Below are 15,687 nucleotides of genomic sequence, written 5' to 3'. Positions count from 1 at the left end.
ATTTGAGTGGGTCGGAAAATCCTCAGCACCAGCCCTTAGCCTGTGTTTGCAGAGTAAAGGTAAAGGTAAAGGGACCCCTGACCATTGGGTCCAGTCGTGGCCAACTCTGGGGTTGCGGCGCTCATCTCGCTTTATTGGCCAAGGGAGCCGGCGTACAGCTTCCAGGTCATGTGGCCAGCATGACCAAACTGCTTCTGGCGAACCAGAGCAGTGCACGGAAACGCCATTTACCTTACCGCCAGAGTGGTACATATTTATCTACTTGCACTTTGACGTGCTTTCAAACTGCTAGGTTGGCAGGAGCAGGGACTGAGCAACAGGAGCTCACCCCGTCACGGGGATTCGAACCGCCGACCTTCTGATTGGCAAGTCCTAGGCTCTGTGGTTTAACCCACAGCACCATCCACGTCCCTGCAGCCCTTTCTGAGAGGCTAGCTTTTATGAGCCGTGTTTGCAGAGTACGGCTCATAAAAGCTAGCCTCTCTCAGAAAGGGATAGAGAAACCTGTGGTCCTCTCAATGTCGTCGTTCCGCGATGCCCATCAACTTGACCACTGACCATGCCAGGGGTGGGGGGTTGATTGGAGACAAATGCCTGCTTCTCCACATTCTGCTGCCTGAGGCGGGGGCCTCCTTCCCCTTTGCGCAACGGTAGGGCCAAGGGCTGTGATCCAGTTTGTTGTTTAACCACTTTGGTTAATTTTAAAGATGCCAATTCCCTCACCTCTGGCCTTGTGGCCTGTTGCCCGTGTCGGAAGATCCCGGTGGCCGTCCTTAAACGGAGTCATGAGAAACTTGCTTGCATTGGCATGAGGCGCACAAACATGAAAACAAAATAGAATCCTGGGGACTTGTTAATCAGTGGATAGCCTGCAGGCCATTTTAACTGGCTCAAAGGCTAATTTCTCCCTCTTGCCTCATTGTTTTGCCACCTTGGGCAGATGGGCAAAGTGCTGTGGTGCCCATGCCCAGTTTGCATGCTTTCCACGGGGATCTAGTTGGCCACTGTGAGAACAGGATGCTGGACTCAGACAGTGGGCCGTTGGCCGGATCCAGCAGCTGCTTATTTTGTTCTTCCTTTGCCACTCATGGTGGCTGCTGGCACCTCACTCCCACCCTGTGTACCGTTTTGGAGGAAGGATATAAATTCATCAAATGAAACAAATCAATGTTTCTCTTACATTCTCCCACCCATGGACCACATGAGCATTACTGAGTGTCTGGGTGGACCACTTTTCCTGCCCGTTGTATCAATGGTAAAACACTGTGCTGGATGCTGTATTGTTAATTGCTTCTTACTTCTCAATGCATTGCATTTTATTATCTCACAATCTGAATTCTATGGAATACGTGGATAGAATTCTACGAGATGAATGAATGGAGGCGGGAATGAGTTGAAGAAAACAAGGAATATCTTTATTTTCTGCTGCGACAGAGTTCCCCGCCGCCCTCGCAAGGAGGTGAGGGGACCCGCAATAACTTTTAAAGACTTTAGAAATTGCCCAACCCCTTAGCCAAAGACCACTCAAATTATCATACAAATGTTACAGAAAGAGGTGGTCCACAACAGAAAAGTGAGAGTATGACTTGGTGCCTGTCGGTCAAGACACCTGACAATGCTTGCTGGTTGCCTTTTCCCAGTGAGTTTGGGCCGTTCTTTTGAAATGGTGAATATCTTGACTGAAGAATACATTGTCACAGGCCTGTTTCATTCATTGACAAGTCAGCTTGGATAGCCTACCAATACAGTGGTACCTCTGGATACGAACGGGATCCGTTCCGGAGCCCCATTCGCAACCAGAAGCAAATGTAACTAGCAACGGCACGTCTACGCACGCGCATGTCCCTTTTCGGCGCTTCTGCGCATGATGTCATTTTGAACGTCTACGCATGCACAAGCGGTGAAACCCGGAAGTAACACGCTCCGTTACTTCCGGGTTGTCGCGAAGCGCAACTCGAACACACTCAACATGAAGCATATTCAACCCAAGGTATGATTGTACTTGTTAAATCAGCTTCACAGAGGGGAGACTAGGAAGAATTTCCTGCTCTGTGGCCAGAGGAGTCTTGAGGCCGACTAGGGGGCTGTGCACGACTGCTGTATTGCTCTCTCTGTACTATTCCAGCTCAGATTTTATCGGTAAAAGCGACATTTCATCAAGAAACTGGTGGATTCTTGGATAAAACAGGGTGAAGTGAAAACAACTGCTGTCAATAGGCGCATCTGGATCCCTTGTTCCCATTTAAGTGACTTATGTTGCAAAGGCCATTTGCAAAAGAGCGCCGCTTGCATTTCCTGGAGTCCCATGAAGGGGGTTGGGTGTTTTGTGTGCACGTTTGTGCAGATGCACTTATCCCCGTGCAATTGTAACAACATGTCATTATTTTTTCCATAAGATACAGAATTCTATTTAATGCATGGATAGGCCACCTCTTCTGTTCAATCGCAAATCCAGAGACACGCCATGGACCACCTGGATGACACACCAACACCTGAATCCCAGGGCAGCTGCCACAAGGCCTGCAAGTAAAAAAGGTAAAGGAGCCCTGAACGGTTAAGTCCAGCCAAAGGCAACTATGGGGTTGTGGTGCTCATCTCGCTTTCAGGCCGAGGGAGCCAGCGTTTGTTCACATACAGTTTTCCGGGTCATGTGGCCAGCATGACTAAACCACTTCTGGTGCAACGGGACACCGTGACGGAAACCAGAGTGCACAGAAACACCCTTTATCTTCCTGCTGCAGTGGTACCTATTTATCTACTTGCACTGGCGTGCTTTCAAACTGCTAGGTTGGCAGGAGCAGGGACAGAGCAACGGGAGCTCACCCCATCGTTATGGGGATTCGAACCACCAACCTTCTGATCAGCAAGCCCAAGAGACTCGGTGGTTTAGACCACAGCGCCTGCCAGAGCCACATTCCACGCTCCACCCTGCTGCTGGCCACAGGCTGGCTTCCAGTCTGATTTCCCATATTGCTCTGGAGCAGAGGGAGGGGACTGGGTATGGTCACTGAATGGATCATTCCTTCCCCTCACCCTGTTGGCCAACTCTGAGGTCAAGTGACAACCTGAAAAGGGCTCACCTTTGAAAACATTTTGCAAGCAGTTTCAATAGACTTCAAAGGCAAAATCTCTTGGTGCCGATTAGCTGACAGGTGCTGATCAACTTCAGTTTGAAGTCCATTTACAAGCAGTTTGTCAGGAAACCTCTGTGAACAGACTTCAAAGGCCGTGTCTGGAGTGACACTAAGCTGGGCACTCAAAATTATGTGAAATTAAAAGGGGTCTCCTAGCTGCCAGAGTGTTGCTGCTGTTGCTTTTGAAATTGTGGTCCAGTAAGCTGGAAAAGCCTGCTCCAGAAGGGGTTTTCCCCCTGGGCTTCCATCAAACCCAGAGACATCCTTGGGCCTTATGACCACCACTTGCACAAGGTACTCAGGATGTTGGAGAATTCCATCAGAAACAGAAAGAGGAATGGAAATTGCCACAAGTTGCTCATTCACCCAGTTAGGAACAGAAATCACACGGGCAAATACACACTATCATTTTTTTAAAAGTCCACATACATTTTGTTCCTTTTCTTTCTTTTACATTTTCCGTTCCCTAAAATGCATCGAAATTATGCAATCAATGGGTTACATTCATTTCCGTCGCATTGCGTAGCAAGACAGATAACGTAGGTTTGAGCAGGAGCCGAACTGCCTGGTGTGGGGAGACTCCTCAGGGACTCTGTGCCCAGGGACGGGGGCGGCAGCAGCGAGGTGTTTCGTCTCAGGTGCCAAAATGCCTCAGGCCGCCCTGAACAAGGTGGAACGTTATCTGAGTGAAAACCCATCATCAGTGCCTTGTGTAAGTCAGGGGTGGGGAACCTTTTTCCAGTCTGAGGGCAACTACTGCTTCTGAGCAAGCTTTCAGGGTCCACATGCCAGTGGTGGGCGGGGCCAGAGGCAAAAGTGGGCGGAGCAACGACCATCAATGTTACCGTCCTACAGCAGGCTAGTTTCACGCACCTCTCTCTCTCTTTCACCCAGGCAAAAAGGCACCATGAGAGTTGAAGGACACTTTCCGGCTGGGCAATAGGCTTGGCCCCTGCCTCCCAACCAGAGATCCCTTCACCCCTGCGTCTGGTATTCTTTATGATGGAATATGTGACTCACAACTATGTTGTTAATCTAGCTTTATTCTTCCTGGCACAACACAGCACCCTTTAGATCAAGGGTGGGGGACTTGTGGCCCTCCAGATGCTGTTGGACTACAACTCCCATCATCCCTTTCACTGACTATGCCAGCTGAGGCTCATGGGAGCTGAGTCCATCAAGGTCCAAGCAGGGCCACAGCTTTCCCCCTCCTGTGGTAGACCGTTCTCCTCAAAACTCTTCCCAGAACAAGTGGCTGCTTAAAAGAAGCGGACTGTCGTTCCATGTGGGGAAATCAGAAACAGGTGCCCAGAAGCTTCTCCAGGAGATGGTTTTTAATTTTAAATAGCATTTTTTAAATGTAAAAAAACTGCCTGCCGTTCCCAATACCTTTTGGCGTTCAAAGCTAGTTTGTAACCCCTAAACGCAGATGGATTCTCTTAACTCTAAGCCAAGACAGATTTGGGATATTCATAGAATCATAGAATCATAGAGTCATATTAAAAAAGAGGTGGCAAGAATGTTCAAGTGGTAAATTTGAAACGTCTGGAGAACTGCAGATCAGGAAGCAAAAGTTAACTTTTCTTAGCACCGGTGCCTAGTGTACGAAAGCTAACTTTTGCCAGAGCAAAAAGTTTAGATTTGAGACTTCTGTGCTTCTGCGTGAATCCAAGAACATACTTTTAAAAAAATTAAAAACAGTCTCTTCCGGACAGATCCTGGATGTGTAACTACTTTTTTTATAAAAAAACAAACAAACACAAAACATGTGTGAGTTTCTGTGTGGATTTAAACAGTTTTGAAGACACGTCAGTTTCTCCATCTCTCTCTCTCTCAATATTGCACTTTAAAAGCAGGAGGCGGTTGAATTTTGGAGCAGAGAGAGCAGCGGAGGCGGCAATTTCAGTCCAAAGATTCCTTCCCATTGCACAGAAGATGCGAGCAGGAGCTCTTCTAAGCTCTGGGCACATCCCAGAGTGGAGTGTTTCGCGGCCACAAAGCGGCCTGCGGTTGTAACAGGCAGAAGAAGGCCACCTTTATCCGAGAGCATAACCGGTCCAGTCCAAACTCTGACAGAGAAAAAGGCAGGACTGTCAAAGCTATAGAACCAAGTCATAAATACAGCATTGGTAAGATGAGAGAGAAAAACAGAGAGGCTGTAGCAGGAGGAGGAGGAGGAGGAAGAAGAGGCGGCTCCGGTGGGGTGTTGCTCAGCCTACGTCAGACTGGGTAGACCCAGTCACTGGCGACACGTCCATACTGCAGGGAGGGAGGGAGAGATAGATAAATAAATAAATAAATAAATAAATAAATAAGGGAAGGTGGGGAGATATACCGTATTTTTCTGTGTATATTTTTTCCTATATTTTTGATGTTTAAATAAGGGGTTGTCTAATTATTATTATTTACTTATACCCCGCCCATCTGGCTGAGTTTCCTCAGCCACTCTGGGCGGCTCCCAATCAAGTGTTAAAAACAATACAGCATTAAATATTAAAAACTTCCCTAAACAGGGCTGCCTTCAGATGTCTTTTGAAGATAAGATAGTTGCTTATTTCCATCACATCTGCTGGGAGGGCGTTCCACAGGGAGGCGCCACTACTGAGAAGGCCCTCTGCCTGGTTCCCTGTAACCTCACTTCTCGCAATGAGGGAACCGCCAGAGGGCCCTCGGAGGTGGACCTCAGGCTGAACGATGGGGGTGGAGACACTCCTTCAGGTATACAGGACCGAGGCCGTTCTACACGGATAGTGCATAGTGCATTTTCTTGATTTTGAGTCCCCAAAAATACAGGGTGTCTTATACACGGGGGGTGTGTTATACATGGAAAAATACGGTAGTCAGTTAGCATGGCTGGAAATGCCACCTGCCCGCAAATTCACAGACAATGTTATGCCCAGTAATGTTGACACTGACTGGCAGCAGCTCCCCGGGAGTCTTTTCCTGGAGATGCGGCTGGGGGTTGAGTCTGGGCCTATCCCTGAGCTGCGGCCACTTCCCTGCTTAGCTCTGGGCTTTGCAGCTGCCTGACACTGGGATTAGGGCGGGAGAGGCAGAAATGGGCCTAACCCCACAATGCAGTAAGGGAGCAAAAGAAAGTCTATTTTCCCACATCCCCTTAAATTTATGGGGTGGCAAAGAAGAAGGACAACAACAAGAAGATTTAAAGAAGGGACTAGTGGACATTCAAAACAGTAGAAATATGAGATGACTGGACCCCACTGAACTTGAAGCATGGGAACCCCCAACAAAAATTTATAATTTGGCAAAATGTTTGGACTTTATGATATGTATTTGTATAATTGGGAATATTTAATGTGATTTCATTGGATTGTTAAAATGGAAAACTTAATAAAAATTATTATTAAATTTATGGGGTGGGGTGTGTGTTTGGGGGTTGGAAACAAACCACTCCCCCCGCCCAACACATAGCTTCAAAAATTCGGGGAAGCTCTTACATCCCTACAAAAGGAAAATTGCTGTGTGTGTCCACACACCTGCAGCTGAAAGTCATCAAGCAATTATCAAATATGTGAGGTGAACTGGCGGAAAAGCGGGGAAGTGGTTTCCCCTAGCAATGGAAAGCGCGTATCGTTCCAGATCAGGACGGGTGAAATCTGCCGCCAGCCCCCACTGTTCCTGGAGTGTGTGCAGTTGTGCACAATTATCCCTTTACACTTCAATCTTCCGGGTTAATTCAACCTATTAAATTCCTCTTGCACAGTGGGTACCAAACGCAGGTTACTCCACAAGGTCGCTACGCCCCCTGGTGGCCAAACAGGGAACCACGGGCAGGATAAGCACCCAGGGCTCTGCCCTTCGCCTACAAACTGTTTTCTTAAAATGAAAAAAAAAAAATTGTCCGTCCCCCGCCCCCCCATTTGCTGAGCTATACCTGAATATCTGTCAGCTCCTTCAGAAACCGTTTTGCAATCTCAGGTCCGTTTTCCATGGTGGGGATATGGTAATTCTGACATGAGAGGAGGAGAGATTCGTCACGAAACATGAATCACAATTCGGACGGTTCAGAAAAGGCCAGTGTCCTAACTCTCACCTTGCCCTGGTAGAAGATTTTATTCACGGGACAAACGACACAGGCCGTCCCCGCGCCAAACATTTCCTTGACTCTGTTTTCTTCCAGGCCTTGGATCAGCTCAGCCATTGTGATAACCTTTTCAGAAACTTTGAATTGCCCCTGGGTGGAAAGAGATTCAGGACTGAAAACAAGAAACAAACAAACCCATTGCCAGCTACTTTAAAAGCAGCAACATTAAACCTCTCAAGTTCAGTATGGAAGGAGTAGCAATGCAATCATCATTGAGGAAAGAGGCTATAGCTCAGCGGGTAGGACATCTGCCTGGCATGCAGAAGTTTCCAGGTTCAATCCCTGGCATCTCCAGGAAGGGCCGGGAGCCCTGTTCAAAACTCCCATTGTTCTGGACGCATTTTGGGACCAGGAATTTCAAGCAGTTTCTGAGCTCTGGGTGCAGTACTGCGCCTAAGATTTCAGTTTAAAACCGCAGAGCGGAAGGAAAGGAGGACCTTTTTCTGCCTCCTCACTTCCAGCTACTCTCTGAAGACTGGAGAATAGACCCACTTCAGAATATTATGGGGGTGGGCAGGGGAAGGAGTAGAGCACGTGGAAAATGAACTTAATATTTTAGCTGCAGTTCATTAATTTTCAGCTTTGTATTCTTGTTATGTACCGTATTTTTCGCTCTATAGGACACACCCGACCATAGGGCGCACCTAGTTTTTAGAGGAGGGAAACAAGAAGAAAATATTCTGATTCAAATGTTGTATAAACTACTGTATTTAATAAAAAACCGGTATATCAGAATCATATTACAGCCATGTAAAGTGAACAGCAGTCAACAATGGCATTAAGAACCATCATCACTGTCATTAACAAATGAAGAGAGACTTTAAGGTTTGAGTACTTTTCTAGTCTTCTGTGAACCCCAAGAACTCATCACTGCTAGAATCAGAATTTATGAAGCTCAGTTGCTCACAATCACTGACATTACTTTCTTCGCTATCTTCATGTAAAATACCATCTTCGTTTCCATCCAAAGCATTGCTAATGCCACATTTTTTCCTCTCAGTCCTCTTCCTCCCTCTCTCAGGGAACAGCCTGCCCGCTGCTCCAAAGCTTGAGGGCAAAGGGGAGGCTGCTGGCAGAACAGCACCCCCCACCCCCATTCAGCAGCCCAGGAGTGTGGGGCAGGCTGACTGCTGCTCCAAAAATTGAGGGGAAAGGGCAGGCTGCTGGCAGAACAGCACCCCCCACCCCCATTCAGCAGCCCAGGAGTGTGGGGCAGGCTGACTGCTGCTCCAGAAATTGAGGGGAAAGGGCAGGCTGCTGGCAGAACAGCACCCCCCACCCCCATTCAGCAGCCCAGGAGTGTGGGGCAGGCTGACTGCTGCTCCAGAAATTGAGGGGAAAGGGCAGGCTGCTGGCAGAACAGCACCCCCCACCCCCATTCAGCAGCCCAGGAGTGTGGGGCAGGCTGACTGCTGCTCCAGAAATTGAGGGGAAAGGGCAGGCTGCTGGGAGAACAGCACCCCCCACCCCCATTCAGCAGCCCAGGAGCGCGGGGCATGGGCGCACAGCCCTCCCACTGCTCCAAAGCTTCCCGGGGCTGCAGGGGGAAGCCGAGGCTGCCAGCAGAGCAGCGCGCGCCCCCCCCACCAAAGAGCAGCCCAAGAACGTGCCGCACTCCTGCAATTTGGCTCCAGGGACCACGCATTCGCTCCATAAGACGCACAGACATTTGCCCTTACTTTTTAAGAGTAAAAAAGTGCGTCTTATGGAGCGAAAAATACGGTATATATAAAAAAAGCGCACCTAGGCATTCCGTTGTTGCGCCCACAACCTTGGTTTAATGTTCCATTTAGCTCTTAGCTTTCATATCTCAGTTCCTAACACGGGCTGGGAGAGTGCCCTACTTTGAAACCCTGCTGCCAAGTCAGTGCAGACAATCTTAAGCTAGGTGGGCCAGCGGCCTGACTCCCTACAAGGCAGTTTCAAATGCTTCTCTAACTTAGCTCATTCAACAAAATGCATTGTTCTCCCCTCCTTTCTAACGGCGTTGTGGGTGTGTTGAAAGATAATCTGGAGAAAGCAAAAAAAGATTTTTGCTGCAAAATTCCAGCTTGCAAATCCGCCACTCACCCTCAGGTCCATTCCAGAACTATCAAAAGTCTCTTGTTTTCTCCAAACTCACCCATTTGCGTGCCAGATCTAGAAGGCTTTGCCGTATCACACCGGGCAGGATGATTCCATTCAGAGGAGGGGTGACCAGCTCCAGATCTGGAAGGGGAGGACCCAGTGACAAACATGCAGAAAACATGCACACACAGAGAGAGCTCAACTCCCTACAATTTTGTTTGTTTGTTAATATCCAATTTTCTCATCCTCATAACTTCAAAGATAACATACTTTAAACTGCGTGGGCAACACATGTTAAATTGTCAGAAGCCGAAGAGGTGGATGAAAAGCCAAAAAGCCATAGAAGGTAATGGTTTTGCAACAACAATATAGAGAAGACTGTGTGTCTTTTGCTTTTAAATGGTGCAGGTTCAACACATACCAGGCTGCCATGAATGTGAGCCAACACATTTAGACACTTCATAAACCACAAACAAGATCAAAAGAGGAACAAAATCTGAGGGGGACGGGGCGGAATTTGTTACGATATAGAAGCAATGCAGCTGCGAGCTGCTAGCTTGAAAACATCACATGATGGAATGTTGGGACTGTTCCGTGGGAGACAGAGGGACAGTCAATTCACAGTGTGAAGCACCGGAATTAGCTCAGAGTGTAATATGAGTTCTTCCTATTGTTCCTGTACAGGAAGTACAGGAAGTGTTTGTCACTCGAATGCTGGAGCTTGAAGAGAGCAGTCATGTTTTTGTAACGCTGCAAAGACAGAAATAAAGGCATGTAAATACGTTTCTGTCTATCTCTTTCCCCTGCCGAGGGGGGGGGGCAAGAAAGAGGGAGGGTGTTCTTCTCACGCTGAAAAGAATCGCCTATTGCGACCTAGCCTGGATCTTGCTGGGGAATGCAGACAGGGAGGTCAACAAGAAATCAAGCCGGGTGCCTGGAGAGTTCCCAGTTACAGCTGATATAGGCTTGAATTCCGACAGAATTATCTACCTGGATTGCACTTAGTAAAGAAAAGGTTCAGAAAAAAGAATCCTGCATACATTTATTTTCTCCATAAATATGATGAGGTAATAGCTGACGCAAATTGTTTTACCTTTACTTATGCTTTTAATTTTCTTCCAACGTGTCGTAATGCAATGGCAGCATTAACTGTGGACTCGTCTTTTTTTGGGGGGGGGGTTATGTCAGTTTGCAAAATTTTAAAATAAAAGTCCAAATTCTTTCTTTTTAAAAAAGGAAAGAAAAGCTAGAGCTGACACCCGATTAAAGAAACCCTGCTTGACTGAACATATGAGTTTTAGCTGATTAATCAGATTTCATTGGCATAAATTTGCATTTGAAACATACAGAAAAATACATCTAAAGGGAAAAGAAATATACTTTGCTTCTGAATGAAGCATTCATATGTCCACGGAAGCACCTGCTTTAGGAGAGGCATTCCCTTTTCCTTCACATAGAGGGCATCATTCAAATATTTTTTACTAAGTGGTGGCTGGTGCGCATCGGAAGTCATACAGCAGAAGGCAAGGAGACTAAGAGGAGGTGGAGCCAAAGGCAACGAGAGGCGGAGCCAGAGACAATGAGGGGCAGGGCCAAGAAAGGCTAGTTCTGCTCCCACCTCCTTCCTCCCTGCTGAGTTCTACAAGGACAAGGCTGATGCAAAGAGCAGGAAGCTGGCAGGCCCTGCCACCCCCTGGACTGCCGATGGAGATCGATGCAGCAGTGTCATCCCACATGCCCTAATAGACCAGCCAATGCTGCATTTCTTTTATTTCATTCAAGTTATTTGCCTCCACTCTCGGAGGCAGTGAGTCTCAGTACCCCCATTACTGAGAATCGCAGCTCCCGACAACTCAGGGACCCAGTTCCTCACCTCCCTGCTGGTCTTTCCAAAGCACGAAGATGTTCATAGTCCCGACTTCTGTGATCTGGTGGTCGTCCCCGTAGAGCCAGAGAACCTGCTGGCAACCTTCTTTGGCGGCCTCCATCTGCACGTAAATGGTGGGGCCGTAGTTGCTAAGGGCAACACAAGAGCAAGGCAGGATTCCACCATCAGATTTTTTTTAAAAAAGGCATCTGCAGGCAGCAGAGAGTACCGAGTCGACCCTCTCTTTGAAGGTGTGGGGAAGGCAGGCCACAGCTCTCAGAGAAAACCCCATTACACTTATTTATGTGAGTAATTTTATACTGCCGTTCAGGGCAAAGTACCCGCCGAGGGCAGTTCGCAAAGCCATAAAAGATAAAAATGCAAATCACAACAACATGCAAAAATAATTTTGCTCGGTGACAGTGATAAAAAGAGCCTCAGCTGTTCAAATGTCAGTTTAAGAGAGTGGGGACCAGCTTTCCCCAATCCAGTGATGGAGGAGGCTCATACAGGGGCAGGTAAGACAGTCCTACCTGAAGTCTAGAGCTGGGTGATATCAGCTTTTCAACACTGCAGTGTAAGACCTACATTGGCTCCCAGTACGTTTCTGAGCACAATTCAAAGTGTTGGTGCTGACCTTTAAAGCCCTAAACGGCCTCAGTCCAGTATATCTGAAGAAGCATCTCCACCCTCATCATTCAGCTGAGGTCCAGCACTGAGGGCCTTCTGGCAGTTCCCTCACTGCGAGAAGCTAAGGAACAGGGAACCAGGCAGAGGGCCTTCTCGGTAGTGGCACCTGCCCTGTGGAACACCCTCCCACCAGATGTCAAAGAGAACTGAACAACTACCAGACTTTTAGAAGACATCTGAAGGCAGCCCTGTTTAGGAAAGCTTTTAATGTTTGATGCATTACTGTATTTTAATATTTTGTTAAAATCCGCCCAGAGTGGATGGGGAATCCCAGCCAGACGGCCGGGGTATAAATAATAAATTATTGTTATTATTGTTATTATTATTAAGCTTGTTTCTCCCTCTGCATCGAGTGAGGGCAGAGTGCAATGGCGGTTTCACCCAGCAATGTATCATTGGTGAAACTGCTGCCTCTCCTGGTTCCCTCTGCTAGCAGCACCCGCTGGAGGAAGGAACTCTTGACTCCCTCCAGCGGATGCTGCTAGCAGAGGGACTCAGGAGCGGTGGTGGTTTCACCAGCGATATATCGCTGAGTGAAGCAGACATGGCGGTCCGCTCCTCATACTGGTCCTGGGCGATATATCACCCAGGCCTAGTGAAGTCCTTGGCATTTCCAATTAAATTATTTCAAAACACCTGGGAAATAAGCTCCCTTTTCTCTCTCTTCCTGAGATCTTGGATATCCACTGCCAGTCGGGCTAGACAGAAGTAGCCAACGCAGTGCAGATGCTACTGGAATACAACTCCCATCTCTCCCGACCATTAGCCAGGCTGTCAGGGGCTGATGGGAGTTGCAGTCCATCAAGACCCGGAGGCCACCACATTGGTTGCCCCTGGATTCAGCAGCGTTGGGCTGGAGACCATCCTGCCGCCGTACCTGTTGAAACAGAAGCCGTACTCACCCGCCCACCTTGCAGTCCCCCACGCCGCCCATCCAGGCACGGACAAAGCGAGGGTCGGCCAGTAGGGAAATGGGGCTGAAGGTGCCGGTAGCGAAATAGGCTCCCACGGGGCCCAGGATCACGTAGAGCAAGGCATGCCTGGACTTGGCGACCCCCAAGGAGGGCTGTGGAGAGGGAGAGAGAGAGAGCAAGGTGTTGGCACAGGCGTTGGCTGGCGGCCATTGAAATGGGCAGAGTGGGGAGAAGGGCAGCCCCGCAGGGGACGGAGTCAGAGTCAACGAGAGCCAATGGCAGGTGCAGCCAGCTCATTCTGGTTCTGTCCCCATCCTCTTCCCGCTGCTCCTCCCTCAAGGGTGACCCTGAGAAGGAGGACGCCAAGAGGCTGGGCTGCTTGTAAGATGGCGGACTGAGGATGGTGGGCCCTCAATGAACCAGACTCCCCTGATTGGCAGTCGAGCAATACCCTCCATCGGCTCTGCTGCGACACGCCAGCTCCATCAAGCCTCCCTCCTGTTCCCTCAACAGTCACCATTCCATCAGGCTGCCTCCGTGGGAGGAACAGGAATCAGGGCACATTCCATCAGGTTTGATGGCCTCGCTCCATCAGGCACCTCCTGCCCCAAACTACGCCACGTGGCCAATCTAGGAACCACTGTTTAGACACTGGGGGTGCCTGAGTTTTGATTTCCCCCTCCCCCTTTTCCCTGGGGTGCTGTGGCCTTTTGGGGGGGCTGTGGGTAGAGACTGCCTTGTTTTGACTGCCTGTAAGCCGCTGAGGGAGCCTTTCTAGCAGAAGAGAGGGATACACCCTCTTTCTCAATTAAAAAAAACAGTCATACCTTGGAATTCGAACAGCCTATTTCTTGAACGTTTTGGCTCCCAAACGATCAAACCCTGGAGTGTTCCAGTTTTTGAATATTCTTTTGGAAGCCGAATGTCTGACGGGGCTTCCGTGTGGGATATAAAGCTGTCAGTCAAGTCCAACATTTCGAGAGGACTAACTGCCTCTATGGGGCAGGCAGTTTTGTCAGTTGGTCGGTTGCTGCAAGGAGTGTTAACTGGTAACTGCCCGGATGCAGTCTTCTCATGACTCACTACTATCTAGTATATAGTTTATCTGTTATGTAACCTAAGCCTGCCTTCAGGAACAACTCTGCAAACCTGAATGAATCTGATAGTAAAGTAGTTTATGTTAATATGATTCAGATTCATGTGTGTTTTCATTAAAAGGGACAGAAAGGGATTATCATCCAGGAAGGTATAATTATTTATAGGACTCAAACGGTTAGCAACCTGTTTATCGCTGCATAAACTCAAACAGGGGATGGTTTAAACTCTGCTAAATTATATAAACGTCCCCACATTCCGCGGCTTCCGATTGGCTGCAGGAGCTTCCTGCAGCCAATCAGAAGCCGAACTTTGGTTTCTGAATGTTTTAGAAGTCGAACGGACTTCTGGAACGGATTCCGTTTAACTTCCAAGGTATACTTAAAAGGGCGGGGAGGTGGGCTCGGGAAACACACCTCAGTGCCGATGAAGGTGGGGCGGATGTAGAGGCTGGTGGCTTCGGCGTGTGGGACCCAGTCTTGGTCCAGGTGGATCAGCCGCCGGATGCATTCGAGAAGCTCAGACTTGTCGAAGGGCTGTTGTGCAGAAGGGAGGGGTGGGGAAAGAGCAAGTAAGACCGGTGATGCTGTTTCCCCTTCTCCTTTCGGGACCCCTAGAGCCTCTTTCCCCACTCCCACAGAAAGACGCTTTAGGGCTGCAGCCCAACGGCAGAGCATCTTGCCCTGCATGCAGAAGGTCCCGAGTTCAAGTCCTGGATTCCCCAGGTAAAAACCCTGGAGGGCCACTTCTATGAATACGCTCGCACCCTGTGCGGAGAAAGAGACTGCATTGCTGTTTGTGCCGAGGAGAGAAAAGGGACAGGGCGAGCTGAATGCAAGTAGTGTAAGTTCAGGCTTTGCCCTGGGGCGGTTGGGTCAATGCAGATGCCAGGCTCAGCAATCTGTGCATCCCTTTGAGGTGGCAAGGCAGTCCTGCTGTGTTCAGGGACCCGAGGATGAGCGGGGGGGGGGGAGGGCCTGGGTCTCAGCCCCCAAACCTTGCAGCACCACTTGTGGGGGGGGGGGCGCATATCTGAAGACGGCTTAAGATGCAGCAACCCACAGTTCCTGCAGGAGAGGGAGGCAAGGGGCCGCCTCACCGGAAGTACCCACCGGCAGGGAAGTACGGAGCGCGGAACGTAACATGCGGTTCATGTTCATCATGGGACGGAAAAGTTGGATGCGCTTGTCTGGGCCCCGGAATGCCTTCATCCCTTCAAAGAGCTAGATGGGAGAGAGAGAAAAGAGTCGTATGGAAGAGACGAGCTATTTAGAGACTCTGCCTTAATGTTTTAATGTTGTCTTTTAAACTTGTTTTTAAATTGTATTTTAATCAACTTGTTTTTATTATTGGTTGTTAGCCGCCCTGAGCCCGGTCTTGGCTGGGGAGGGCGGGGTATAAATAAAATTTATTATTATTATTATTATTATTATTATTATTATTACCTAGTGAAACTGACAGCGGAGACTCTTTTTATATAGGAAGCAGTTACCTCCACTGAGTAGTGCAGGGCGGAAGAGGCTGGATGCAGCGAGAGATTCTGGAACGGTTTGATGTGTGGCTTCCCCCAGCCTTTCTCTTGGCTCCATTCTATCATGAGCATGTGGTCAGTGAAATACTTGCCAAAGACCAGGTCCTTGGGGTCCGGTTTGGACTTTGGGTGCTTGTTCAATTCAATCTGAAGGTCCGAGGCCTGGTTTTGAAACAAAACAAGAAACAGGGACCGTTCATCAGTCAGGCCTCCATGAGGGCTAGGAATTTGCTTTTTCAATATCAAACTAAAAGGTGGGATCTCCCCCTGCGAGGGTTCGGATC

General features: G+C 48.7%; 1 protein-coding gene across 2 annotated transcripts in view; it reads right to left on the bottom strand.

The window, feature by feature from the left end:
• Positions 1 to 4,901: 4,901 nt before the first annotated feature.
• LOC308460185 (branched-chain-amino-acid aminotransferase, mitochondrial-like) overlaps positions 4,902 to 15,687 on the bottom strand; it is a 22,458-nt gene continuing 11,672 nt past the window's right edge. For both annotated transcript variants that reach the window (XM_080976260.1, XM_080976261.1), the window contains exons 3-11: positions 15,365 to 15,565; positions 14,985 to 15,095; positions 14,289 to 14,408; positions 12,766 to 12,929; positions 11,180 to 11,322; positions 9,362 to 9,447; positions 7,189 to 7,329; positions 7,030 to 7,104; positions 4,902 to 5,393 (exon numbers count right to left, since the gene is read on the bottom strand). In XM_080976260.1, coding sequence (XP_080832386.1) covers positions 5,355 to 5,393; positions 7,030 to 7,104; positions 7,189 to 7,329; positions 9,362 to 9,447; positions 11,180 to 11,322; positions 12,766 to 12,929; positions 14,289 to 14,408; positions 14,985 to 15,095; positions 15,365 to 15,565 — 1,080 coding nt within the window. In that variant the 3' untranslated portion in view covers positions 4,902 to 5,354. The remainder of the gene's footprint in view (positions 5,394 to 7,029; positions 7,105 to 7,188; positions 7,330 to 9,361; positions 9,448 to 11,179; positions 11,323 to 12,765; positions 12,930 to 14,288; positions 14,409 to 14,984; positions 15,096 to 15,364; positions 15,566 to 15,687) is intronic.

Source organism: Podarcis pityusensis (assembly GCF_964106645.2).
Source record: "Podarcis pityusensis genome assembly, chromosome: 13".
NCBI lineage: Eukaryota > Metazoa > Chordata > Lepidosauria > Squamata > Lacertidae > Podarcis > Podarcis pityusensis.
Note: the sequence above shows the minus strand (reverse complement) of the source record. Positions and strands in the feature narration are given on the sequence as shown.